This window comes from Anser anser, assembly GCF_964211835.1.
Source record: "Anser anser genome assembly, chromosome: 9".
Lineage (NCBI taxonomy): Eukaryota > Metazoa > Chordata > Aves > Anseriformes > Anatidae > Anser > Anser anser.
In genome coordinates, this window is record NC_139729.1 from 14,384,427 (window position 1) to 14,410,637 (window position 26,211).

At 40.5% G+C, this 26,211-nt stretch overlaps 1 protein-coding gene across 1 annotated transcript; it reads left to right on the top strand.

Moving 5' to 3' along the window:
• The first annotated feature begins 313 nt into the window (after positions 1–313).
• FAM168B (family with sequence similarity 168 member B) lies at positions 314–25,130 on the top strand. The gene is made up of 7 exons (XM_083849185.1): positions 314–438; positions 6,899–6,979; positions 10,421–10,504; positions 15,548–15,690; positions 16,728–16,905; positions 18,221–18,350; positions 19,948–25,130. The coding sequence occupies exons 2-6, from the start codon at positions 6,910–6,912 to the stop codon at positions 18,331–18,333; spliced, it is 588 nt and encodes a 195-aa protein (XP_083705311.1). The 5' UTR covers positions 314–438; positions 6,899–6,909; the 3' UTR covers positions 18,334–18,350; positions 19,948–25,130.
• The last annotated feature ends 1,081 nt before the right edge of the window (positions 25,131–26,211 follow it).

The window sequence follows — 26,211 nt, forward strand, 5'->3', positions numbered from 1 at the left end:
AGCGCCACGGACCGGCGGAAACCACTGAGGAACCACACAGAGCCCGGGCGGTGCCGCCCCCGCTCCCCTCACGGAGCGGAGCCAAATGGCGGCGGTAGCTGCGGGGGGGGGGCGGGCGCCCGCCGTCACGTGCCGGGGGCAGCACCCGGAGGAGAGGGGAGGGAGGGGGGAACCTTCCGCGCACGTGACGGCCGCTTCCGCCCCCTCGGCGAGGTGCGCGCCCCTCCCCCGCGCGGAAGTGACGTCGCGGCAGGCTCGGTGCGCAGTTGCTCGGTGCGGCCGGGCGCGGAGGAGCCGGAGCCGCCCGGCGGCCGCTGCACCCCCACAGCCCCCCCCCGGCCCCGCCCCGCCCCGCCCGCAGCCGCGCCCCGCCCCGCCCCGCCCCGCCCCGCAGGCAGCCCGCGCCGGCCGGGGCCCAGCACGCAGCGCCGCAGCCCGGTGAGTGCCAGCGCCGGGCCCGCTGCGCCCGCGGGTGGCGGCGGCGACGGCGGCTTCCGGAGCCGCTCCGCGCCGGGCCCGCCCCGCGGCCTGCACCGGCGGCCTACCCGGGCGGGCCGCACGCTCCGGCGGCGCCATCCCGGGCCCGAGGGGCGGGCTCGGGGCCGGCGGAGCGCGGGAGGGGTCCTGCGGGGGTCCGGCGGCAGGTGCGGGCCCTGCCTGGGGGCTGGCGGCCGGCCCGGCGGTGGCGGCCGGGTCCCGGCGGGTGCCGGCCCCGGGGCGCGTCCTGCCGTCGCCCTGTCACCTTCGGGGGGGGGGGAAGGAGGAAGGCGCTCGGCAGGCCCGCGGCTCGGCGCGGGGTCTCTTAGGGTATGCGGGGGGACGCGGCGGGCACCGGGCGGCTGCTGGGACGCGTGCTGTGGGACACAGGGAGCGGCAGCCCTTAAATAAGCGTGCGGCCCTGAAACGAGCGGTGGCGTGCAGCTCTCGGCATGAGAAGGGCTGAATGTAGGCCGTTCGCGAGCGGTCAGTTACCCTGTGCGTGCTGCCTAATTTGACTAGACTTTCTGTCTGCTCTAATGCGATTTCATTGTAAGATGTCTAATTGTTAGTGCCGTAGAACTCCTGTGCTCGTGTGGTGCATAGCTCCCGACGTGTCGTTTTTGTGGTAGTAATTACCTACTTCAGCTTGCAGGTCAGAAAGTAGGAGGAGTTACGGGGCCTTCTGAGATTCCATCTCTCTGTGGAACTTTTGACAGCTTCATTTCCTTTCCGAAAGGAACACGGAATAAACTGACACTAAACGACAATGCATTGTAGGATAATAACTTGCCAAGAAGCAGAGCTTGCAGATTTAACCAAAACGTTATGAATATGGTTCTTTGTGTGTTGCGTTTCTACTCTTTCAGTTTGAGTGTTATTTACTTCTCATCATCGCTGAACTTACCCTAATTTTGGTAATACACAGACTTCTAAGTTCTCAGCCTCACTGAATTGACAGTTCAGCTGCACTATTCCACATCTTTCAAACAAAAATATTTGAATACGTGGTTGCAGAGTTGTGCTGGAGATGCAAGGATTGGAGCTGGCAACTGTCATTCTCTTGTACAATAGCAACAACATAAATTGCAGCCTTCAAGAAGTGCTAGGCCATTGGTTTGTTTTTTTCCTTAGTTAACGTGGTGGTGTTGCTTTTTCTCCAAGTAAAAAGCTTTTGGTAATGTTGGGATTTTTTTTGAAAACTAGAACAATGCCAGTAACATACAAATGAAGTTGGTTCGCCGGCAGAATCTTGAGTTTTACGTACGGTTTTTTGGTTTTATTAATGAATGATCTATGGAACTAACTATGTTGTGTCTTGAATACGTACTCATACTGCATCTGCTCTTGCTAATACTGGGCACAACTAGTGCTGTTGTTAATGTACGGTTATTCCAATTCTGTTATTCGGTATTTAAGTGAGAATTAAATATAAAAAAAAAATCCCAAACCACGTGTAGAATAGATTTACAGATGAGAATGCTATTGATCAGAAAGGATTGAAGTCTTAATTTATTCCTTTTTAGTCTTAAAAAAGTGTAGTTACAGAAGGACGATTGCAGGTCTGTCATTCTTACTCCCATATGGAAAGAAGATCTTGTAGCTGGAGCAGGGGAGGAATGCGTGCAAACGATCTTCCCAGCTTTGTCTTTTTCTTCACCTGGGAACTTGTGCAAAGGTGTCAACTGTAGGACCACAGCCTGGAAGAGGAAGACCTTAGTCTGTACTGCCACTGGCTCGTCCTGCTCGCTCGCTGTCACTGAACTGGTGCTTAGTTAGCCCTTTGTGGATGTTTCAGCTTTCTCAAATTGGTAGGAAGAGAACACAGCAGATCATCCCACTCTGCTTGGCCTGCTGCAGCCTCGCCTCAAGCACCCTGTGCAGTTTTGGGTACCCCAGGATAAGGACATCAAACTGCTAGAGAGCAGCCAAAGGAAGCCTCCAAAGCAGGGGAAGGGCCCAGAGGGGAAGACATATGAGGAGCAGCTGAGGTCCCTGGGTTTGTTCAGCACGGCGCAGAGCAGGCTGAGGGGAGGCCTCATGGCGGCCTGCAGCTCCCTCACGAGGGGAGCGGAGGGGCAGGCGCTGAGCTCTGCTCTCTGGGGACAGTGACAGGACCCGAGGGAACAGCATGGAGCTGGGACAGGGGAGGGTCAGGACAGAGGGGGTTAGGGAAAGGTTCTGCACCCAGAGGTGGTCGGGCACTGAACAGGCTCCCCAGGGTCACAGCACCGAGCCTGCTGGAGTTCAAGAAGTGTTTGGACAAGGTTCTCAGACATAGGGGTTGGGATTTTGGGTGGTCCTTTGTGCAGCCAGGAGTTGGACTTGGTGGTCCTTGTGGGCCCCTTCCAACTCAGGGTATTTGGTGATTCTGTGACTTCAGTGGCTGAAGTCTTGACAGACGTTAGTGCAACTGAGTCTATTATTGCCAGCTCTTTGAAGAGCAGGACTGTGATCAACTGTTTCCTTTGTTATTTAGGAGCAGAAGTGACTTTTTTTAGATTAAAACTGGAATTTTAGGAATTGCGTTTTGCTTCTTTAAGCTTTGACTAGAAATCAGATGGGTAAAATTGAAGATTGCTAAGAAGGCATTTCACTTTTTGCCTAATAAGGAATTGTATATACATGGAAATTGGGTCCTTTGTACAGTTTCATAGCAAACAGCATTGAAAAAGTATGCAAGGATGGACAGATGTTAAATACTATAATGTTTTAATGTGAGTCCGGTTAACTTCTGAGAATGAAAACATTAATGGACGCACAGTACTTTAGGCTAGTTACTTTTTTGAGAGATTCTTATTGAACGGTTGTGATGGAATTATGACAAAAAGAGCAGAAAATGACTACCAGTAGATCTTGTTTCAACAGTTTTTTCTGCACGACTTTAAAAATAAGTAGCAAGAAAACGTCTGTTAGAAAAAAAAGTGCAGTTTGTTTTATAGTATTTGATTGGTCTGTGTTTTTTTTTCCATGCATTTTTATAAACTAATTTTAAAAAGCAGAAATTCATAGAAACGTACACACTGTGACTGCAGCAGGAAAGCTGATACGCAAAAGCATCTCCAGTTTGGAGCGCTAGAGGCAGTCGGACTTTGTGCTCAACTTCCTGAAACATGGATTTAAAAGGAGGGTGATCGTCCTGGAATCTGTCCCAAGATGAGATTTAGCAGGCTTGGTCAAACCTGAGTTTGTTTGTCTTTGGCAAGAATGGAAGGTGAAGCATTTGTACTTCCCAAGCATGTTTTCCAAGTCTTTAGTCAGAGCATCTTTAATAAATGTGATTGCCTTCACTTCAGCTGAAAGAGTTAGGTGACTGGGTAATTTATAGAGAGTTGACTCCGTTCGATTTATATACAGAGGATGCACTGCAGACGCTTCTTTACATAGGCATTAACATGAGAATGCTTTGGAGGGGATGCCAACAAAAAGGTTGAAAACCACGCTGCTTTGGGTTCACTTTATCCTAGTTTCCCTAGCATTTGATGTGGACTTGAGGCATTACGGAAGAGTGGACTGCAAGGTTCCGTATTTCAATATAACAGATGTTCTTCCAAGTGAAATTATGGTCCGGTTGGGATGATTGCAACCACTGGGTAATACTCTATAATTATACTTACACATGTTGGGTCCTTCAGAGAAGACCTGAAAATAATTATTTTTAATTGCAATTGGATCTGAAGTTTTGTCTGCATTATAGAAACTTGTAAGTACTTTTTGTACATGGCTGGATGTCTACTTGTATTTCAGTGCTGAACAATAACGAGTGAAAGCAATAGTGGTAAAATTCACATACCTCTGCAGCTGCACGTGTGTGTGCGTGTGTGCATGCCCATGGTGCGGCTGTGCTGACGGCTGAGGGAGCAGTTGTAAGTCTTCAGGTATGGATGCATTTGAAGTAGAAGTTGAGTTGCTGTTTGTTTTTTTTTTTTCCAGTAAAAGTTTGCAGGCTCCTAATGCCATGGTTTTTTTTTTTGTTTTTTTTTTCCACCTTTCTTAGCTGGAATTCCTTTCTCTTAATCATCACTTCCTAGTCTGATGAGTTGCCTGACCATTCCTATTCACTGTCTTCAAATCTGAAGCTTTGAATGGCTTTAAGTTGTCCCCAGGAACATGTCCTGGTGTTCTTTGGAGTCACTGACTGCTAATACATCTAGTAGTTGGTTTGGTTTTTTGTTTTGTTATATTACCCAAATATTTACAGAAGGCTTTTGCTGTTTTTTTTCCAGTCTTTTTTCTTTCTTGCTTTATCTTGTCATTCAGAATGGTGGCAGGCTCACAGGATCATCTTCTCTTCTAATTGCTGAGGGCTGCAGGGAGGTATTTGTAGGGATATGGGTTTGCCAGAGAGTGCTATTTAGTTTTAAGTGGAAGGCATTATGCACTTCCCTTAAGACTTATCCCCCAATTTGGAAATGTTGGGACTGGATTGAAGGTTGAACCTCCCATGTAAGTTCAGAGGCAAAAATCTGACAAATTCAACACTGAAAGAGGAACAAAGATGCAAATGAGATGCAGATACAGGGAGAGCAAGGGAACAGACTGGAAAATTTCGAGTAAATGAGAATCCTTATTTAGGAAGGATGATATGCAAAAGAAAGCAGGGGGGAGAACAATCTTGCTACAGTGATGTATTAGACCAGCACAATACGCCTGTTAGTGAAGGTACAGCAGATTCAGTACTCTTGTGTGCTTCAGTGGAAAATAATGCTTTGCACTTGAAGGCTGCTTTGCTCTAGAGCACTTCCAAAGGGATTTGTGTCAAACTGCATTTTCATGTTGGTCCAGTGATAGAAATGCACTGTCCAGGGAAACTTTCTTGGTATTAAGCAATGTAAAGAGCAGGTGGTTTAGTTTTTAACTAATGTATTGGATCATTTTGATACAATACTATCAATACAGTAATTTGGTGTGAAGCTGAAAAAATGAAAGCAATTCTATTCGAGTTAGTTAGTATTGCTAATGGGCAGTCTGAGAAACAGTTGTAATTCTCTTAATGTGGAGACCGAGTTTTTTGTGAAACTCGGTAAGAAGCGTCCCATAAGCATTTACTTTCCAATTTCCTAATTTTGCACATTTTTTTTCCTTTGTCTACTAGGTACTGCTAAAACTCTTGCCATAGAGCTGATTTTAATGCTGCTCATTTTGGAAAGCAAGCTACTTGTGCTTATGCAGCCGCTTAACGTGGGTTTATCGGGGCAGCCGTGGTGATAGACTTAACACAGACTCCTGCCATACCACGGTCTGTAACTAAACAGCTGAAAGCATAATTCTAAAGTTTATTTTGCTTCATAAACTTTATTTACAAAATTGTTAAACAGCGCAATTCATAGCACGCGGCTCTGTAAGTGAGACTGTGCAGCTCAAAGTCCGGTGTCAGTGTGCGCTCCTGTCTTGGCATCAGAGGCTACTTGGAGTGAAAAACTGGCACTTACAGGGAGAGAAACTGTAAATCTGTAAATACTTGCAGAAAATCAGAGGATTGAAGATAATTGGGTTAAAATACGTGTTTTGTTGGTAAAATTTTAGAACAGTATTTGCAAACAGTACTCTAATAGAGGCACGTGATGGGCGTCCTTGTGAGCTCTCATGCAGTAATTCCTAGAAGTACACAGCCTTACTAGAAAATCTTTAGAAGCATCTTAAGTGCCATTTTACTTTCCTTGGCGTGTACATACAAGGTCTGTTTTAAAACTGTGGGTTTGGTTTTATTCCTGCCTGTCATGCTAATGATAAGTGCCTTTTTGGTGTGTGAACACACAATTCAGCAATGACTCCATGCACGTATGTTATATGCTCTGAAGATCTCTGCAAGTAAACAAAGTAAATAAATTTGAGAGAGATAGCTGTCAAATTATAGAAGGTCTTGTTCCACTTCTCTAATACTTAGGCTGCTGACAGTGGATGAATTTAGTGCCGATAAAGGACTGGAGTCCCTGGCTTGGAGTGCCAGTAGTAATAGACACGAGTATTTGTATCCCTTGGCTAGATGCCTCAAGAAGGGAAATATGAGGAAACCAGCATCCAGAGATGGTAGGTGGCTGGTGGACAATAGATGACAGATAGAGAAGTCCAGGAGAGTTTGAGCTCCTACAGTGTGTTGTGGACTTGTGCGCCACAGGGGAGCTTTTAGGGAGATGGAAATATTTTGAAAGCATCCTCTGCAACAGGGAATGTTTCATTCTAGAGATTTTCTAGCTGAGTGAGAGTTACTGATGCTTTGAAACTTAATTCTGCAATGGTTGTCTTACTTGTAGGTACGGTTTTAATGCTGATATAAGCAGTGGAATTGCTACTTTTTCTTCTGTTTCTTCCTCCCAATACGCTTTCCTCCATTTCCAATTACATTTTGGGTGCTGAGATTTCAAACTTTCCCTGTACTTAAGTAAATAAGTCTTTTTTTGTTCTTTTTTTCCTTGTACAGCTACTGAAATCATGAATCCTGTGTATAGCCCTGGTTCTTCTGGGGTTCCCTATGCAAATGCCAAAGGAATTGGTTATCCAGGTAACTCACTTTTTATTTTTTTTAAATAAACTTGGGTTATATTGTTCTCTGTAGTCAAGAAATAGTCACTTATGAGTGGGCTTGTATGGTAATCTGTTACGTTTGAGGGTTTTTGTTTTAATTTAAAAAGTGAGATTTCAAGAGTCATTTAAGTTTTATTTCTAACTTATTATCTCTCGCAAAGTAACTTACTTTAGGAGCTCAAATAACTACGCACTGGAAGAAGAGGAATCAATCTATTTCTGCCTCTAGTTGGCTTATACTTTTAACCTTTTTCTCCTGTAATTCTTGTTTATGCAATCTGCTTGATGACTGCCCGAAGCACAACATCAAACTTCAGACCAAGAAAATGGCTTTAAAAACAGAGACCAAGAAAAAGTGCTTTGAAAATGGAGAAATAAATGTATTTCTTGATTATTTGTTTGCTTCTCAGTCAGTTTCAGGTTTTTCACTGTGTACTTGTGTGTGTGTGTGTGTGTGTGTCCCTGTCCCCCCCTCCCCCTATCTACTAATGTTTGGTGTGAGCAGGCTTGGTTTCTGATGTCCCCGTAATTCAGAAGTTTGATAATTAGATGTGGACAGGCAAAACTTTCCAAGAAGGCTGAGGAGAAGGACTGTGTACCTCTGTGAGGCATTTCAAATGCTGTGCTTCTTGACTGACAGAGTCTTTATTTCTAATGTGTGTGGGGTAAATGAATTATTCCTTTCTGAGAGGGGCTAGAGGATCTTTCAACGCAGATTTTATGTATTGTAACCAAGTAGATCTTCATTGCTTTTACAAGAGGGTTGTCCTGTGATTTAGTGGATGTCTCTGTTGGAACTAGAAGTCATTCTGCACTTTTAATGTTAATAATCTTTGTACTGTATTTTCCTCCTGCTATTTGCAGTTTTAAAATTTGTGTTTCCGCTTAGGTAGTGTCCTGGTGTTCTTCTTTTCCTTTTCCATTTTTTTTCATTCTAGATACTAGTGTATAAAGGAATTTTCTTTACTGTTGACTTGGTCACAGAAAGCCCTTTTAATTTTTTGTATCTTTTATTTATTGGTTTTCAGGTACTTTTATTTTCTTCTCAAATTAGTGTAGCTTCCTTGATTTTTTTTCCTACAGTATTGATAAGGAGAAAAACTGCAACATTTTTAAGTCTATTGAGTCACTGAAATGGTGCAGTAATCAATTGTAGAGCTGATGCTGTGTAACTATGTCTTGCAGGATGGTCACCTTCTCTGTAACTGTCTTTAATCAGCTACATTGGCTAGAGTACTTTTATAGTAAGGCAAGCACCCGTGGTTTACTGATGAATGTCAGTTACAGTACACTTATCTCTATATTCAAAATTGATCTTTCAAGTATTTCTTTAGCGTTATAAAAATTATTACAAATCACAGAAATACTACTTTGTTATTTTTATCTCTATTCATTTTCTAAATGCAGATTTACATTAACCAGGGTTTCATTTCTACTTATAACCATTTACGTGTTGCTTTGAAGTTGTCATTTAGTCTGATCTAAGTATTTCATTTTACTTAGGAAAATGTACTATTGCAGATTTGTAAATGGCAGTTTAAATAACAACTATTTTTTTATTTGGTGCAGGTACTCGTAATTGTGTGTTTGTATGTGTATTTGCCAGTCTTTGCATGGTTGTAAACTGTCATAACTGAAAAACACGGAATGTAAGTCAAGTCATTATAAAAGTGCCTTAAATGCTGTGCTTCAAGCTGATGGCTCAAAATTCTTGCCTACAGAATTCAGTCAGTTTACAGAAACTTGATTCTTAAATTCAGCTTCGTCAATTAGTTCTATCCTGTTACACTGATGCAGTTTACTGAACTGTCTGGTTCATGCTTAATGGCCATGGGATAAACACAAAACATTCTGTAAAATGGAAAGTAGATTTGCATTTTAGGGTTATTTTTTTAATTGTCACATGGCTACGTCTCCTTTTCTTGCCTCTTCTAATGTAGAAACTACAGATTTTCCATTCAGGATGGTTGAATGTACACGGGTTGCATGGTAATAGAAAGTAATGAGCATATTGCTAGGAGGAATGTATTATTTAAAGGCACTGTGTTTGTAAAGCTGTTGCATGTTTAATGGCTGTTTATATTGTACTACACCTATGTGAGGTTGTTGGATGAATTTACAGTATTAAGGAACCAATATCCAAGTGTTCTCATGTGGATGAAAGTTCTTTCTAGATATTAAAACTGCTGCCTAACATAGTTTACATAGTTTTGGCATAGTTTACATAGTTTTGGCATAGTTGCACTTCCTGTAAATTACGTGTTTATTGAGCAGCTCAGAGTGCTCTGATTTGTGGAGCTAAACCTGTGAAGAAAGGATGGAGAACCAAAAACTTGGACAACAAATGGTGTTGCAGATGTGACGTCAGTTTAGTAAGGTGTAGAACTGCATGAAAACCTTTTACTAGGAGGTTGTGAGTTTGAAAACTTCCAAGCTATGTATACTCTGAAAAGTTGTTATGACTTGGGTGTGTTATTAGGCTTGAAATTTAAGACAAAAATGTAGGCGGTCGGTATGGATAAGACTAATTGTATGTGACATGATATGTTTGCAGAGCGTTGTACAGAGCTAAGTTAGGATATGTATATTTATAGTCCCAAGTTAAGTTTTTTTTTTTTTTTAAGAGTAATTGATAAAGTCTCTGGGATTTATGGGAAAATAGAAATCATTCAAATCCGAGTAGCATTTTAGAACTATCAGCTTTAAGCATGAGGGTGATGAGGTGCATAGTCATTGCTTTATATCTGCAGATGTTGAAAACTTTGTGTTGATATTAAGTATAGATGAGTATATCATGTTAGTTTAGCCATAGTGGTTCTTGAATTCTGGTGTAGAAATGTTTACCTACCATTTATGCCATTGCCCCAGTGAATTACTTACTGTTGAGTGTCATAGTACAGGGCTTAAACTGGTGGGCTTAATACCTTAGTGTAGTAACAAATCTGGATCGAATATAGCAAGTGTTTTGAATTGCTTAAGGTTGCTTTGTACTTTCTACTTGTGATCTCTCTAACCTGGAAAGTCAGAGTTGCTCTGACTTTGAGCGATTTCATTATTTCTGTGAAAAAGAGGTTTTCGCCAGATGTATCTCTTCATCAGATCATAAAACTTTGAGAATTTTGTATAGTTGCACAAAACGTTGCTGTCTGACTAATACAAGAGTTTTTTGGACAACATCAAGGTACGCTGAAACAGTGATGTAAGGGAGAATGGCACTTGTGACTCCTTGGCTGCCCCCTTCAGCTAGCATTCAGCTTCAGGTGGCCTGGGAGAAGAAGAGCCTGGTATTCTAGTTGAGAAGTGTGATTGAAGGCCATCTGCTAGCTCGTCTCAATTAGAAGGTGTACAGGAAGAATAAAGTTGTAGTTAGACTTGGCAGTCAGTCTAGAAAATAACTTTGACATGTTCTTTCTTCTAGCTGGCTTCCCAATGGGCTATGCAGCGGCTGCTCCTGCCTATTCCCCTAATATGTATCCTGGAGCAAATCCTACCTTCCAAACAGGTATGTGTAATAGTTGTGTCTAAAAAATAACCTGAAGTTTAGAAGTTGTTAGAACCAAGAATAAGGAAAAGCTGTTGGTGCTAACAATAACACACTGTGAGATAAGTTTTACGGTATTTTAAATATGACTCATAAGGAATCATCTGAGAAATTAAAATGAGTATAATCTTGTTTTAAGACTTGTCATACTGCTTTCACCTTCAGAGAAGGGAAAAGCTGAGTTCTTAGTCATTGTTTCTATATTTCAGGTTGATACTTAAAAAATACATTGCATTTCCCCTTGCTGATTCTTTCTTGACTCTGTGTGCTTTGCATCCTACTGCTTCTTTCCAGATTCTTGTCTGTTAAATGTTTTGTTTTGTTGTTGTTTTCCAAAACCAGTTCTTTTTCATCCTTTTTTTTTTAAATCATATTTCTTTCCACGTTCAGCTTACTGCCTTCTTTCTGATCTTAGAATTGTCTTGCACAAACTGATAGCCTGGAAAAGCCTGGCTGCTGGTTAAAAACCCTTTTGTCTGTAGTGGATGTTGGGGAATGATTTAGGTAACTACACTTGCATGCTTGTTAGTTAAGAGAAAGGGAACGTGATGAGCCTAGAAGGGAGATGGAAGAACGAAAAGACTCATCTAAGTTTTTTTTTCATGTAGTTCTGTTTTCACTAATAGAAGATGATTTTGATATGCTAATGCTTGAAACAAAATGGAAATGGGTGCTATTTAATTTCTACCTAAACCAGAGGCTTGTATTTGATAGAACGGTATTCTCTATGGCATTATTGCGTACTAAGGAAATCCTTACATTGCTTTGTTACAAAGATTTGGACCATCTTCAAGAACTTTCACTTGTGTGTGTTATGCCAATTTTTCAGAGATAACACGTGCACGTATCCAAATTTGGCCCTGAATGCCCTTGCATAACTTATGCAAGAATAGGAAAGGATGCTACTTAACACTGTGAAATTTACGTTGTGGAAGTCTGCTAGCAGTATTGAAACTCAGTGTTTGTAATGTGTGGCATTTCATTAACTACCAGGAGACTCCAGTAAGTCCTGAATCTTAATCTCGCTCTCAACTGTACCTTCGAGTCCAGGATACCTTGTGGTGAAGGAAAACATGGTTGTTGTACTCCACAAAGGAAAACAGAATTTATTTATTTACAGTCAGACTCTGTATGACAAGGAGGACTGATGTTAGTCCGTAGAAACTCATCTCTTTGCAGGCTGTAAGTTGCTGTTTTGATTTCGTACAAGGGTGGGGCAGCAATTACTGAGGGCAAGAGAGAGTAAGTAATCTGAAAGGTCTGTCTGCAGAGCCTTCTTATTTTTGTTAGTACAATCCATGTGTCCATTTTTTTTTGCATAGAGGCAAGGCAAGTGCAGAACTGGTTTCGGCTTGTCTTCAATCACAAATTTAAGGGAGGAAAGCAGATAGGTGTTGTAAGCTCGAGTAATTAAAAAAAAAAATCTGCCCTTTGGATAGGGTATTGCCCGTGTGCAAGTATCAGATCTAGAGATACTTGATTGCGTGTGCACTGGATTGCTTAACTTTTCAGGAGTAGAGTTCAGGGGAGAGCAGTTCCCATTGGGGACATACCTGTTAGCATGAGAATCAAAACCTTGTGTGGGCTTTTATTACCAGTCTGTATTATTTTCATTTCACAGTTGAGATAAACTTAGTGATGTGCTTTTGCCTTCTGTGCTCCGTTGTATATATCATCATGATTCCTATAGCTATGCTGATGATCAGCTGTGATTTTTGATCATAAATGAAGGCAGTTGCAGTCTTATTACTGGTTGCAGTTCGCAAATCCTCTTGCAGTTTTTGCTTTCGAATGGAGCTGGCAGCTCATGGCTTGGACAGGCACACTCTGTGCTGGGTTAAAAACGGGCTGGGCGGCCAGGCCCAGAGAGTGGTGGTGAGCGGAGTGAAATCCAGCTGGCAACTGGTCACCAGTGGTGTTCCCCAGGGGTCAGTGTTGGGGCCCAGGCTCTTTAATATCTTTATTGATGACTTGGACGAGGGAAGCGAGCGCACCCTCAGTAAGTTTGCAGGTGACACTGCAGCGCTACAGGCTTGGAGCAGAGTGGCTGGAAAGCTGTGCAGAGGAAAAGGCTCTGGGGGTGCTGATTGATGCTCGCCTGACCACGAGCCGGCGGTGTGCCCAGGTGGCCAAGAAGGCCAGCGGCATCCTGGCTGTGTCAGGAATAGTGCAGCCAGCAGGGCCAGGGAGGTGATCGTCCCCCTGTGCTCTGCTCTGGTGAGGCCGCACCTCGAGTGCTGGGTTCAGCTTTGGGCCCCTCACTACAAGAAGGACATCGAGGCCCTGGAGCGTGTCCAGAGCAGGGCTACGAAGCTGGTGAAGGGCCTGGGACACAAGTCCTGTGAGGAGCGGCTGAGGGAACTGGGGGTGTTTGGTCTGGAGAAGAGGAGGCTCAGGGGAGACCTCACTGATCTCTGCAACTGCCTGAAAGGAAGCTGTGGGGAGCTGGGGGTCGGCCTCTTCTCACAGGTAACCAGTGATAGGACCAGAGGGAATGGCCTCAGGTTGTGCCAGGGGAGGTTCAGGTTGGAAATGAGGAGACATTTCTTCTCAGAAAGAGCAGTCAGGCGTTGGGACGGGTTCCCCAGGGAGGTGGTGGCGTCACCGTCCCTGGGGGTGTTCAAGGAAAGGTTGGACGTGGTGCTTGGGGACAGGGTTCAGTGGATGACATTGGTGATGGTGGGGTCATTGGACCAGATGATCTTGGAGGGCTTTTCCAACCCTGATGATTCTGTGATCCTATAAGGGGAGGAAGAAATTACAGCTACTTCTTGAATCACTGATTCTGAATCTTCCTGGGGAGGATTGTTGACTTGTTAGAAATAATTGTTTTGTAAGATTAGTTTGCACTGACTAGTGTTAGAATAGATCTTGTGCTATATACCAGAGGAAGATTAAGAAATTTTTCACTTGTATGGAAAAGGAATAAAGATGTGCAAAAAGTTAATACTATTAGCGTTTTTATTGTGGTTGTTGAATAGAAAATAAGCTTTTATTTCAGAGCTAAGAATAGTTTTAATTCTTAGCTACTCTTCAAATGATAAACTGAAGTTCAAAATGTGGAGACCTAATTAAGGTGGATAACAGCTTTCAGTTCTTTGTCCTAACAGCTGGGATTTGTTTCTTAATTTTTCTTACGTAACTGCTTGTTTGCAGAATCAAGGCTCTTGTTTCACAACATGCAATAACATTTGAATGTGCCATGTCGTTGCTGTTCAGAAAGCGTACTTTCTGTTTTTACAGGTGTCTGTCTTAAATTTCTGTGTATTTGTATAACCATGTGTTTTACTTTTAAGATCTCTGGTCCCTGAAAGGGAGAAAAAAATGAAGTGGGAAGGCGGAATACCCTTGTACCACTTTGTAAGAATAATGAAAGTTAAACTGCCTGTACAGGTGTTTTGGAGGGTTTTCAGAATGAGAGTGGCTTGACTGTAGTGTAGCTGTAGTTCAGTAGTGATGCTTTGTGTTCAGCATTTTGACTTCTGCAAAAAGAATGAAGGTCACCTGCGATCATGCTGTCTGCACAGACTCTTTTTTTCACGACACAGATATGAGTGTAGTGTGTATGCTGTGTGGCTTCTGATCTGTTCTCTGTGTTGAAGCCAGCAGATCCCAGACACAGTTTTTAAAGCTGACCTACTCTCTGTTCTGGTAGTCTCATTTTTTTTTTCTGTAATTAGCAAGTGGTATTTCTTCTTTGTGTTGTCCTAGTACTGGTTAGTACAATTCCAAGTAAATAGAAATCTCTTCTGTGCATGTTGCGTTTTCTGGTAGGGTGGGCCTGCATGAGACCTGAGATCTTGTGATCCTGATTCTGTGATCTTTTCAGCATAGCACAGGCACTTTCTTGGAAGAGGCCAGGGCTCTTGTTTACTATCATAAATGTCATTACCACTGGATGCTGCTGCTAACATATTTGTATTCCCGTTCTGGCCATTAAATCATGGTGTAATCTTGGGATAGTAACGTGCAGCATATTGTGACAGCAGCGGTGCTTTTCACAGCTATCCTCCATCCTTCATCAGGCCCTGACATCTGTTATCTGGAGACAGTGCCTCTGATGAGGGCTGAAGGAGTTACAGAAAAACCACCTGTATTTAGGTAGGGTATGAGCCAGCAGTTGCTACTTATCCCTGTGAAAATTGAGCAGCTCTTGACATGTACAACACAGACTGACTCTAGGGCCTTTCTAATAGGAGTGATAAAAATCATTCTGATGGCATCTGTCATCTTACTGTAATGTATAAAATTAATTTTAAGTGATTATTAAGGGTATGTCTGTATCCGAAATATACCAAAAGTAGATTTAAAGATACTCAAGTGCCTTTGAAGTCTAATTTGCAGCTGCAGTGAATTAGTGTTTATATTTTAATGGTATGGTCTTTCATACTTATCTTAGCTAGTTGAGAAGATATCAGAAAGCAAATACGGGTTGAGGTTAGTTGAAGTGGATGTTAAAGATTGTGTCCCAGTTCTCTTTTCAGAGAGAAGAGCCATCTTGGGCTCTTTACAAAATTCTGGTATTTGATATTGTTATTCTGGTGCTGTTTCATGTTCTACAGAAGGTAAATGCATGTTAGCCACCCATTATCATCTGCCAGTACAACTTGGGGTGTGTTGAGAACTTGTCTGACCTTAACACATGCCAGATCCTTCTGTAGAGAAATGCTCTCTGTTACGCTGAATCCAAGTGTTTAACAATAATGCTACTGCTAAAATCCAAATCCACATTTTTTATCCTATATCCAGTGATTTGAAAAGCAAGTTGGTGCAAAAATACAGTAGCTCTGCATTCTTAGTTGAGACAGTCGAGTGTTACAAACAGAGTGCTACTAGTACTGTATAGAAGATATAACTTGTGTGTGAGTATTGAGACTAGGCTACTGAGTACTCACGTGAAAGTTAAGGAGTTCATAAATTAAGAAAATTTTTACCCCCGACTTCACAAGCAGTGTACTGACACTTGTTTTTCGTATTTTTAATGCAGATTTACCTTTGTTTCAGGTTATACACCAGGCACCCCATATAAAGTATCTTGTTCGCCTACTAGTGGTGCAGTCCCACCATATTCTTCGTCACCGAATCCCTATCAGACTGCTGTGTACCCAGTTCGAAGTGCCTATCCACAGCAGAATCCATATGCACAGGTAAATGAACAAAACCTAAAAAAAAAAACAAAAACTGTCTTATGTCTGTTTGGATAGTGTTTTGTTTACGTTGTAATGCCTGGTTGAACTGTGAACTTTACTTTGCATTTCATTCCTTCATGATTGGAGAGAATTTTCAGTTGACAACGGTGAGGATTTTTAATGCAGTAATTCGGTGTTCCGTCTTAAGTGACGGTTACACCACCTTTATGTTCCTTCTTATGTGACGGTTGCTCTGTGCTCACTGATGAAATGTTAAGTTCTTGAAGAGAGACTAGATTCAGTAGTTTTAAAAATGAGTGCTGGAAGTTTTAACTACCGCATCATGACTTCATTTTGTCAAAAATTGTCATAGGTTTACACTAATCTTTTTTTAGGAAGACTCTTGTTACGATTCAAGGAGTTAACAAATCTGTTTAAAAACTACTGAAAATTGTTGAGACTGTTTCAACAGGCAAAGTGTTGAACTACTAGAAATGATAGAATAAAGACACTTCAACAAAACACTGTTAGGAGAAGAGTAGGTGCTTTTTTCTGTAGAGGAAATTTTGCTTGGCACATGCACAGTAGTTGAAAGGGATTAATGAGCATCTAACAGGGTTTATCCAGTTTGCTTAGTGTATTTGGATTTGTTAAAAACCTTTGGTTTTTTAATTGAAACAAGTTGAATAAATAGTTGTGAAAGAATGAGTTCTGTTACGGATTAATATATGAAAAGATGTGAAACAAAGAGAATGAATGAAGAATGAGACCTTACTGCAGAAGGTGCAGTCAGGATTGGAAAGCTTAGTTCGTTCTCTGCTATTGAATGTTGCAGTAATGCCTTAAAACAAGGGACTAAATGTTACTAATTTTGCAAGTGAAACGGAATTGGAATAGCTGAAATAAGTATTCTAGCTTCTACTCTGTAAATCTATTGTTTTGTTTTTTTTTTTTTGAATAAAGCTTTTGTGTTTTGATACATTCTTGAAAAAAGATAACACTTATTTTCCTCACCAGATACACAATAATTGCTTAATTTATTTTTTTCTCAACAGCAAGGCACTTACTACACGCAGCCTTTATATGCAGCACCACCCCACGTAATTCACCACACCACAGTTGTGCAGCCTAATGGCATGCCAGCAACTATGTATCCTGCTCCTATTCCGCCACCGAGAGGAAATGGTGTGACTATGGGGATGGTGGCTGGGACTACTATGGCAATGTCAGCAGGTATGTGGACTTAAAACTCTAGTGTTTTCTTGATGAAGCTGTCCTTCAGTTGAGGCAGAACATTGCTGCATTACAAAAATGTGATGCCAGAGACATGCTACACAGAACCATAAAATTGCTGAGATTAGAAGGGACTTCTGTAGGTCGTCCAGGCCAGTGTCTTCAAACTGGGTCCTGCTTGATCAGGTTGCTTACTTGTCCAGTGATATTTTGACCACCTCTTAAGGATGGGGATATTACTATTATTTCTGATATTAGTATTATGGTAATAGGGTTGTTCTTTACGTATGTATGGAATTTCACATCTTCTTGCATCCTTTGCTGGTCGTCGATGTGTAGAGTCTGATTTCTTCTTCTTTGTACCTAGTAGAAGACAGCAACCTCTAAAAGGCTGAGCAAAACACAATGTTCTCAGCCTACCCTTACTTCACTGATCTTCTTTGTATGTTGAAATATAACATTGTGTTTGCACTGCATGCGGGTCCTCTGTGATAGGCAATGGTTAGGGATGCCTACTGCCTAATGCCACATTCTTTTAGCTCTAGCGCTTTGGAGAAGATATTTTTTAACCAATATCTAGACTCTTCTGTGCTTCTTCACTGAGGGGGTGTTGTGCTTTGTTACTCAGTGCTTTTCAACTCACCAAGAAATGTCCACATTCACTCAAATGACATGCAATTCAGTCATTTAAAAAATGGGCACCATGAGTTTGTTTTCAGATTCTGGCCTTATCAAACTTATTTAATTTGAGGAATCTCAAATCAAGGGAAGCAGTGTGTCACAAACTAAATTAGAGTTTGTTTCAGTTTTGCATGTGGGCAGGCTTATCCCAGGTGTTTGTTACTCTTCTTACAAAGCACTACAGAGTAAGGCTGTTAAGATCCTGGTTATCTCAGACTGTTTCTGAACCCCCGTAGTCTGTAAAAACCTGTTTCTGTACTAATGTAGACGACGACCTAATTTATTCTGATTTTTCAGTCAAGTTATCTCTACTATCAAGTATTCTTTTGGCATGTAAAGCTTACTGTGGGAAAAAGTTTTCCAGTGAACAATATGCTTATGTTGCAGGGTTTCTGCTAGAGCTGTTTTGGAGTAATGAGTATCTTTGCATTGGACTAAATATCAAAATGATTGTTGTGCTTAAATATTTGAAGGAAGATTGATTTGAAGGAAGAGGATTTGAAGGAAAATGATGCTGATAATTTTAAATCAGAAGATGAGCAAGCTATATTTTTTTAATTAACTCTGCTTGTATTTTTTTTTCCTGTACTAGAATTTGTGCTTACTGAAAAAAAAAATGTTCTCTTCATCCTAGGTACTTTGTTGACAACTCATTCCCCAACTCCAGTAGCCCCTCATCCAGTTACTATGCCCACATACCGGGCTCCAGGCACACCAACCTATAGTTATGTGCCCCCACAGTGGTGATCATCCCGGCAGTCAGTGTAAGTTATTGATTTTGACTGAAAGCATTTAATCCTTATTATTTTTATTTATTAGTAAATACCAGCACTGCAGTTCTTTTGGGGAGATTTTTCAGAAGGTAAGCAATCTGGGGTACTTCTGCAGTATTTTAATAGAGTTAGAATGCACAAATTTTTGCTTATGTAATACTGTTTTCGCAAAAGAGGGAAAGCTAGTGGGACTTCTTCAGTGGTCTGTATCTTAGGAAACTACCTAGATTTTCATGCTGCATGATTGTGGAATACAAAACGATGAGCCTCAAGTTTGCGTTTCTGAATGCATTTAGACCCATGTATTTTAATATTTTTGGTTCTTTGGTAATTGCCAAATTCAGCAGTACTGTGATCTCTGAACAGAGCAATATGCGTGACTTGGTCATTTATTAGGGATTGGCTAAATATGTAAGGCAAGATAGATGTTTTGCCTTGCTGTGAATGTGAGTCTTTCCCACAAGCTGCTGAAACAAATAGGTAATCTTGAGTTAATTTCATATACTCACCCTGTTCGCATTACGCTTCAGCTCACGCTTCTTGCAGTCACCACGGAAAGATTAGTTTTGGTACGGACCATAAGTTAGACCATGGGTTTTGAGCAAAGGAAACTAACTTTGAAATCTGCTATAAGGTGGGATTTGGGGAATGTAATGTGTGTCAAACTGACACCAAGCTTAATGTTTTGGGGATCCTCATATTTGCTCCTGTTTCCTTGAGTGTAAACAGACAACAGCTTAATTTGAAATCAAGTACTTGTCAGACCAAGTTGAACTAGAAATTTTCACTTGTAATCAGTTTAGTTTATGGTTTGTTTTTTTAGTTTTATGACTGTGCTGCCATCCAGCGGGACCTCGACAGGTTGGAGAATTGGGCGGGGAGATGTGTAATGATATATAATGAGGGCAAGTGTAGAGCCCTGCATCTGGGCAAGAACAACCCCAGACACCAGTATAAGTTGGGGACTGCCCTGCTGGAGAGCAGCAAAAGGGAAAGGGACCTGGGGGTCCTGGTGAGCAGCTGGATGCGTTCCTGTGTGATGTGATCCAGGTGTTCCTGCTCCAGCAGGGGGATTGTACTAGATGATCTGTCACTGTCCCTTCTAATTCCTAACGTTCTGTGATTCTGTGAAGTGACTGCCCTTCGAGTTAGTAGTTAAGGTCATTGTTCCACTTCGCTGTGATGCTATATAGCAGTATGCTGAAATGTTTCACACAAAAGCTTGTTTCATCAAAGAATGTCTTATTACATGAGTATAAAAAGTAAGAGTTTCTCTGTGTCTAAACTAATGACTGCTGGTAATTTAATTGGACATAAAACAACTTCTTAATATTACGCCTTCTACTTAGACAAAACTATTAAGGACAGTAGAAAGCTGTAATGAAAACGATGGGAGAAAATAAATGTAATGACTTCTTAACCTAGAAGCCTATAGATTCTAGTGGATAATCACTGGGGTAGCACTAATGTAATACTTAATTTCTGTTGTGTGTTATGACTGTGGTGCATGCGATGCTGGAATGTTTTACCACACTTAAATAGTATTTCATATAATTGAGCATCTTTCCTGCTTTCTTTATTAATATAGGGTTGAAGATGGGAGATATGCAATCAAGAAATTGAGGTTTAAAAGTTGGTGCTGAAGCCCTCATGCCTCCAACCAGGACTTTTCTTCTGAATGCTTTCAACACTTGGCTAAACACTACTAATTCCTGATCACTGAAGATTTTCCAGTGCTGCATATCTTACATCTTGGAACTCCAGCAGTTAGTCTTAAAGCAAATCCTGTTTTGTGGACTGTCTTGCAATTTTTTAGCTAATTATAATGATAAAAAGGGAGTATAAGTTTATTCTGATCCATATCTAGTCAAATGCATGTTAAAACACAAAAACAAAGCTTGCTCAATCTACCTGCAGTGACTGATGCAAAAACCATCGTATGCAAATCCAAAGGAACCGAGAAGTATTTTACAACTTGTATCACTAATGCACTGTTGTAATGTATGCAGGGTCTGAAAAGGTAGAATCATGAAAGTGAGTTTCTTTGTAGACCACCATAAGATACATTAGATAGTGCTTCAACCTTTTTGGGGTTGATGGAATTGCCAGTTTAAAAGGGGCACTTTTTTTTTTAGTGATATATTCTTTTCAAATTCAACTACTAAATTGGAGTGACTAGAAAAAAAAGCTGGAAAAACTGTAGAAATCCCACACACAATTCGTTTACTTCATACCTTTTCACTTTCATTATATGAATTCAGTGTTATACAAATGTTCTTAAGGATCAGAATGAAATGATAAAGGTAATGCTGTGTGTGCCAGTAAATAAAGCAAACTTCCTTGAGGCAAAACTTGCTATTGGGAATAGTAGGAGGTGACATCACCTGCATAACAAATTGCATGTCCTGGGGAGATACATATCCAGTACTATCTTTCATATGATGCAAGATGTGTTAAAGTGAGACTGCCACACAGGCTGATAGAAAAACACTTTCTTTTAGTTCTCAATTCAGGAAATCTGTGTTGTTTTTCCTAAACAATGTTGTAGTCAGTTGAAAACTTATGTGCAGTTGACCCAGCTTGCTTTCCTGAAATTTAAGAAATGCTAGATCTTTCTACTACAAACAGGAGGAGTTCAGCTGCATGTTGTCCCAAGGAAAGCTTGTGTGCGTGATGAGTATGTTAAAGGGGAACAAATCATTTTAACACAACTTCCTTGTTAGCTACTTGCAGTATGGACCGTAGATATGCTGTAATAGGGCTACCAGAATATAGAGGTTTCAGATAGTTCATTTTTTTCCTGAAAATATTTGTTATTGAAGTAGGAGCCATTCAGTGGTTACAGCGTTTTGATGTATTTTCTTAGTGGGTTTTTTTTTTTACTTCCTAAATTGCACTTGGAAGCACGTAAAACAAGACTGACTGCAGATTAGCAATTTCATTGCAATGAGTCATTTCTGATATTCTTTCTTGCAATTTCAATTTTTTTAAAAAGTACCTCAAAAAATGCTGTGGTGATAAAGGGCTAGCCTTAGAACCCATTTGTATTCCAAAATTCTTATGGGGAAGATTTTAAATTTTTTAATTTGAATGTTGCACATGAAATTAAGGTTTTTCTTAAACCTGCTTATGATTCCGGAAAGATGCGATTTTTTTTTTTTGGAGACATTCTGCCTGCAATAAATTATGCAGTAAATGGTTATAAAATGTTATTCCCTACTAAGCGTTTACACAGAGGTATGTCAGGCTGTATTGTTCCTGTAGCTTAGTTTCCATTCAGAAATGATTTTTTTATTTTTTTTATAAGTTCTGTATCTAGTTAATTTTTTCTGGGGTGTTCTGCTCCTCTACAGACTTGATGGGTACATCAGGGTAACATCAGTGCTGATTTAATGCTTCCATTCCAGTACTTTGCCCTGGTGGGATGCTTGTGAACCGGATAATCCGTTGGTGGGTAGAGCCTTCAGTAACTTTATTTTTTACAGTAAGCACTCTCTCCATTATTTTTTTTAACTTTTTTTCCTTTTGTTTTATAAAATTTAGGATTATTTTGCAAGAATGACTGCCAGTGGACAGCCCCCTTATTTCTAATGCCTTTAACATAAATGATGTTGTTGAAATAAGTACTTTAAACCTTACTCATGAGCACTTACAGCAGCTTAGGGACTTCCATATGTTTTTATATGGAGCGGAAAATTACCCCCAGACAACCCATTTGAATCTGTACTGCTTTGGTCAAGTCTGTTTAACAATTCCATTTGTGTTGTAGGTTTGCAGCTTTGATTAGTCAGGTGTGCCGGAGAGTACAGTGAACATTAATACAGGCCATTTGTTCAGTTTAGTTAGTAGAGTGTGACATTTTTGTTGTCTTAGCATGATTTTAACAAAGTTGAGGTGTGAACCAGTGCTATATTGGGGAGAAGCTATAAAGAACAAGCTCAAAGCTTTGCTGTCTCCTGTCTCATCACCCTATAAATTAAAGCTTTGAAAATCATAGGAGAGAACTTTTCATGAGTGCTGCATTAGATAAATAGCTAAGGAATTAATATAACATCCTGTATGTTTGCTCTAACTTCAGATTCCTAAATGTCATCTTGGAAGTGGTCTCTGTATAATATTCCATAACATTTAGGCAGTCTCACTTACTTGAGCACTTTTTTTTCTAAGTTGCATTACGGGATTCATCCACAAGGGGGAAACTTTACCTTTTTTTAAAAAGGTACCACACCTCCCAGTTTTGATCAGTTACAATCTACTGGGAGGGTGGAGCATGTCTCCAGTAGTTTGATATGGGAATTAACCAAAAGCACAGTGCGGGGGGCCGGGTGGGGGGAATGGGAGGGGAATATGTGTATATATAACTATCTTAATGGTATTTTGTTGCAAATAGTAGAAAGCATGGATATAAAAGTGCGGCGGGGGAAATTGTACATCGTTAAATAGGCGTTTACACAGTGAGGGTCTTATGAAACATTCTCTCCTGCTTTTTATATAACATTCCCTATTTAGAATTCCTTTATAAATAAATACGCAGTATGTGTTTGCACTAGAGCTCTGTGGAAAATGAAAAGAGCTAGTGCAGTAGAGACATTTCAGATCAAGCTTCTCTTTAAAAAACAAAACAAAAAACTCTTATGGCAGCTTTATATGATTAAAAAAAAGTACTACTTTAAACCTGGAACTGAAGATAACTTGCAGCAATAACAGAGAGAAGTCCAAGGTAGTGTTTTGGTTTTTTTAATTCAAATTTCAGGTGTTGAATTTAGATAAAGTATTTTTTAAAGACTGAGGTATTCCCTATGTCAGTAATAACTGATGAAAATGTCTTTTAAATGTAGCAGCAGCAAAATAAAAATAGCTAGTAATTGGCACCTACAACTTGTAGCCCTAGTCTGTGGTGTGGTGGTTATTAACCAAACGATAAGAAGGAGAACAGAGAGCTTACTACTAGATCTTGCCTATGCTTGTTGTAACCATCTCCTGTTTGAAGTTTCTAGGAGACATACAGGAATGCTGTTGATGAAAGCTTCTTTTTGAGTGTACTATGCAAGTTAAATGCTTAGATGCAGTGATAGATGGAAAAAAAAAAAAACAAACCACCTTTATTGTAGTTGAAGTCCTTCCTCATATCACTTCATCCACTGGAGGAAAAAAAAAACCAAAAGAAACTGTAAGTACCACAATGTCTTAGTGTTGTCTGAGGATATTTCATGGTACAGAGTTGTATACCAGGGTACTCAACGTTGACTACTCTTCATGGGGTGTTCAGGCTTCACTTCTACTTGGGTAGCAGCCACTTAAGGTATCTGAGCAAGAAATGGTCAGAGTTAGCTTGGAATCACTCCCCAGTGCTTAAGCACAGTATTATACACTGTTAATTTGGGTTTAGAACATATTTTTGCTTGAATAGGTAAGCACAGCAATCCGATACCACCACTTAACTCTAGGCTTAAAGTCATACTAGAGAATAGTGAATACCATGTATGTGAAAGTCCCGTGTTTGGAACATGAAAAATAGTAATGCTTCAGCTGGAACTCGGGGGAAAGAGGGCAGATGGACGCTGTAGTTGTGAAATTGCAATTTGCAGTTGCCCAGGATGTGGTTTGTGCTGTAGCTGGTAGGAAATAGGTTTGATCCATGTCTGGTCTTCTCCAGCAGGTGTCACTGGCTGACCTTAGCAGTTGCAGAGGATCAAAAGCAATCGATTAATCCTGATGTTGAAATGTTTGTGAACACTTGTTCAAAAGACATGAAGATTTAAGCTCATTAAGGTTGTTTCTCCTATAAAGTGTTAGCTTTCTAATACTATATCAACTCTAAGCTTCTTGCAGAAATCCTAAGATTTGATGAGGTAAATGCTAATTAAAAGGAACAACTGCAGCAAAGTTAGAATTGTTTTGTGTATCAAGTCTCACAAAGGATAAAGATCTTTCAGAAGTGGTGAGGACTCTTTCAGCAGTCTGTGTGCACCTCTGTTTAGGGGGCATGTTGAGAGAAAGTAAGGTGTGTTTTGCAGAGGGAAGAGAGGGAAGAGGAACAGCGTTTATCTGGGGAAGAGGAAACCTTTTCTTTTGTATGTTGAATACAACACTTAAACATCTAATTCCAGAGGTCGTAAGGGTCCATTTGTGATTTAAAAAATAAAAAAAGATCTAAACAATTTATGGGCTCTGAAGTTTCAACATCAAGAAAGTAAACATGACTTTTCGAAACTGTTGTGACTTTTGGGCACTTAGCAGGCAAACTGGGAAAGCTTTTTTAGCTGGCTGCTGTACAGACTTGTTATAAGTAGAATGGATTTGTTAGTGTTGTGTTCTTTTTTTTTTTTTTAATTGTAATGCTATTATTGGCTGCCCTCAAGTCTAAGACTTGGAAAAGTGAGTGCATGCAATGGAAGTACAAGAGGCCCCAGTAATAGTTCTTCATGTTTGTTATGAAATAGACACAGGTTTCCTTTTTATGACTTTTTTTAAAACTGTCTTACGAACAGTTGTATTGGTACTTTTTTTTTTTAAGTTTAGGTCAATGTTGTCTTCCAAGATAAGTTTTAAGGCATCACTCACTCCTGCATTGAACTATTGCATCAACACAAAGAGTGGAGATTCCATTCTGAGCCAGTTCAATTGTGAAAATTCATACTTTTTTTTATTTTTATGCAATTCAATGAGTAGATGAGCTCAGATTTAAATTCTTAAAAGCACGTTTATTGTAACAAGAATTGTTATGTATTAATACTTCAGTTTTCAATAAAGATTGACTTGTGTTGCTTATTGTGGGGTCTTGATTTTTGTTTTTTTTTACTGCCTTTGACATGATCCATTTAGAAAAGATTCTGTTGCTGGTTAGCAGTATGTTATGTTGAAGCTCTCTTTAAACTAATGAAATCTGGTGATCAATCAAAGTAGAGTAAAATGTGGAAGTAAGGTATTTTCTCAGATTTCTTGATGACTAACAAAACATAGTAGTGAGAAGAAAATGGAACAGATGTAAAATTTCACAATGTTTAACGTTTGCTTCATACTCAAACACTGCTGACAAATCTTGAGCAGAAAGTTGTTTTAAGTTAGTATCTTTAGTAGCCCCAGAAGCAAAAGAATGAGTAGGTGTAAGGTGTGGGTAATCATCCTTTTAGAGGATGGGTTAATTGAAACAACGCTAATGTTAAAGTAGAAGTGTCAATCTTGGGGGAGGGGGAGAGATGGAAGCTTATAATGTTTGAACTAACCAGCTATTTTTATTTATTATAGGTCTCCAAAAATAACATACCTAGTAACATTGCTGTGAAAAGCAACGCATATGGAAGAGGAAGGAATCATGTTAATAACTGCATCAAACTGCTGAAAAAGTGTTCAGATTTTTTTGAGATTATTTCTACAGGTGATTTTTGCTGTTCAGTCAAGTAGTTCAGCATTTAAAATTGTGGCTGAGGATAAATTTGAGTTTCAGTTTTACCTCAAGTTAATTGCAGGTCAGTTATCCTGGGATCACTTTTTTGCACAAAGATGGTTTTTCAGGTCATTGGAGTTGCTGCTGGAATTAGGGAGGGTATAAAGGGGGAATACTCTTCAATGGTGGTGATCATTCCTGGGTTAGAAGGACCCTGTCTGTTGTGGAGAACTACTTCATACTGTATGTAATGCTCATAAGGATATGATACTGAACTTTGCAGTTGGGAGGGTTTGGAGGGGAAAGTGGTCTCCATGTCTTTTTGTTGTGATTCAGATGTGTATGTGGAACTACCAAAATGGTAGGTCAGTCCTGGTTGTCTTTTTTTTCCCCTAACCAGTTTCCGTTCATAATGATGTTCTGATGCATATTGTTCTCCTCCTTAGTTGCTTGTTAAATATGAAG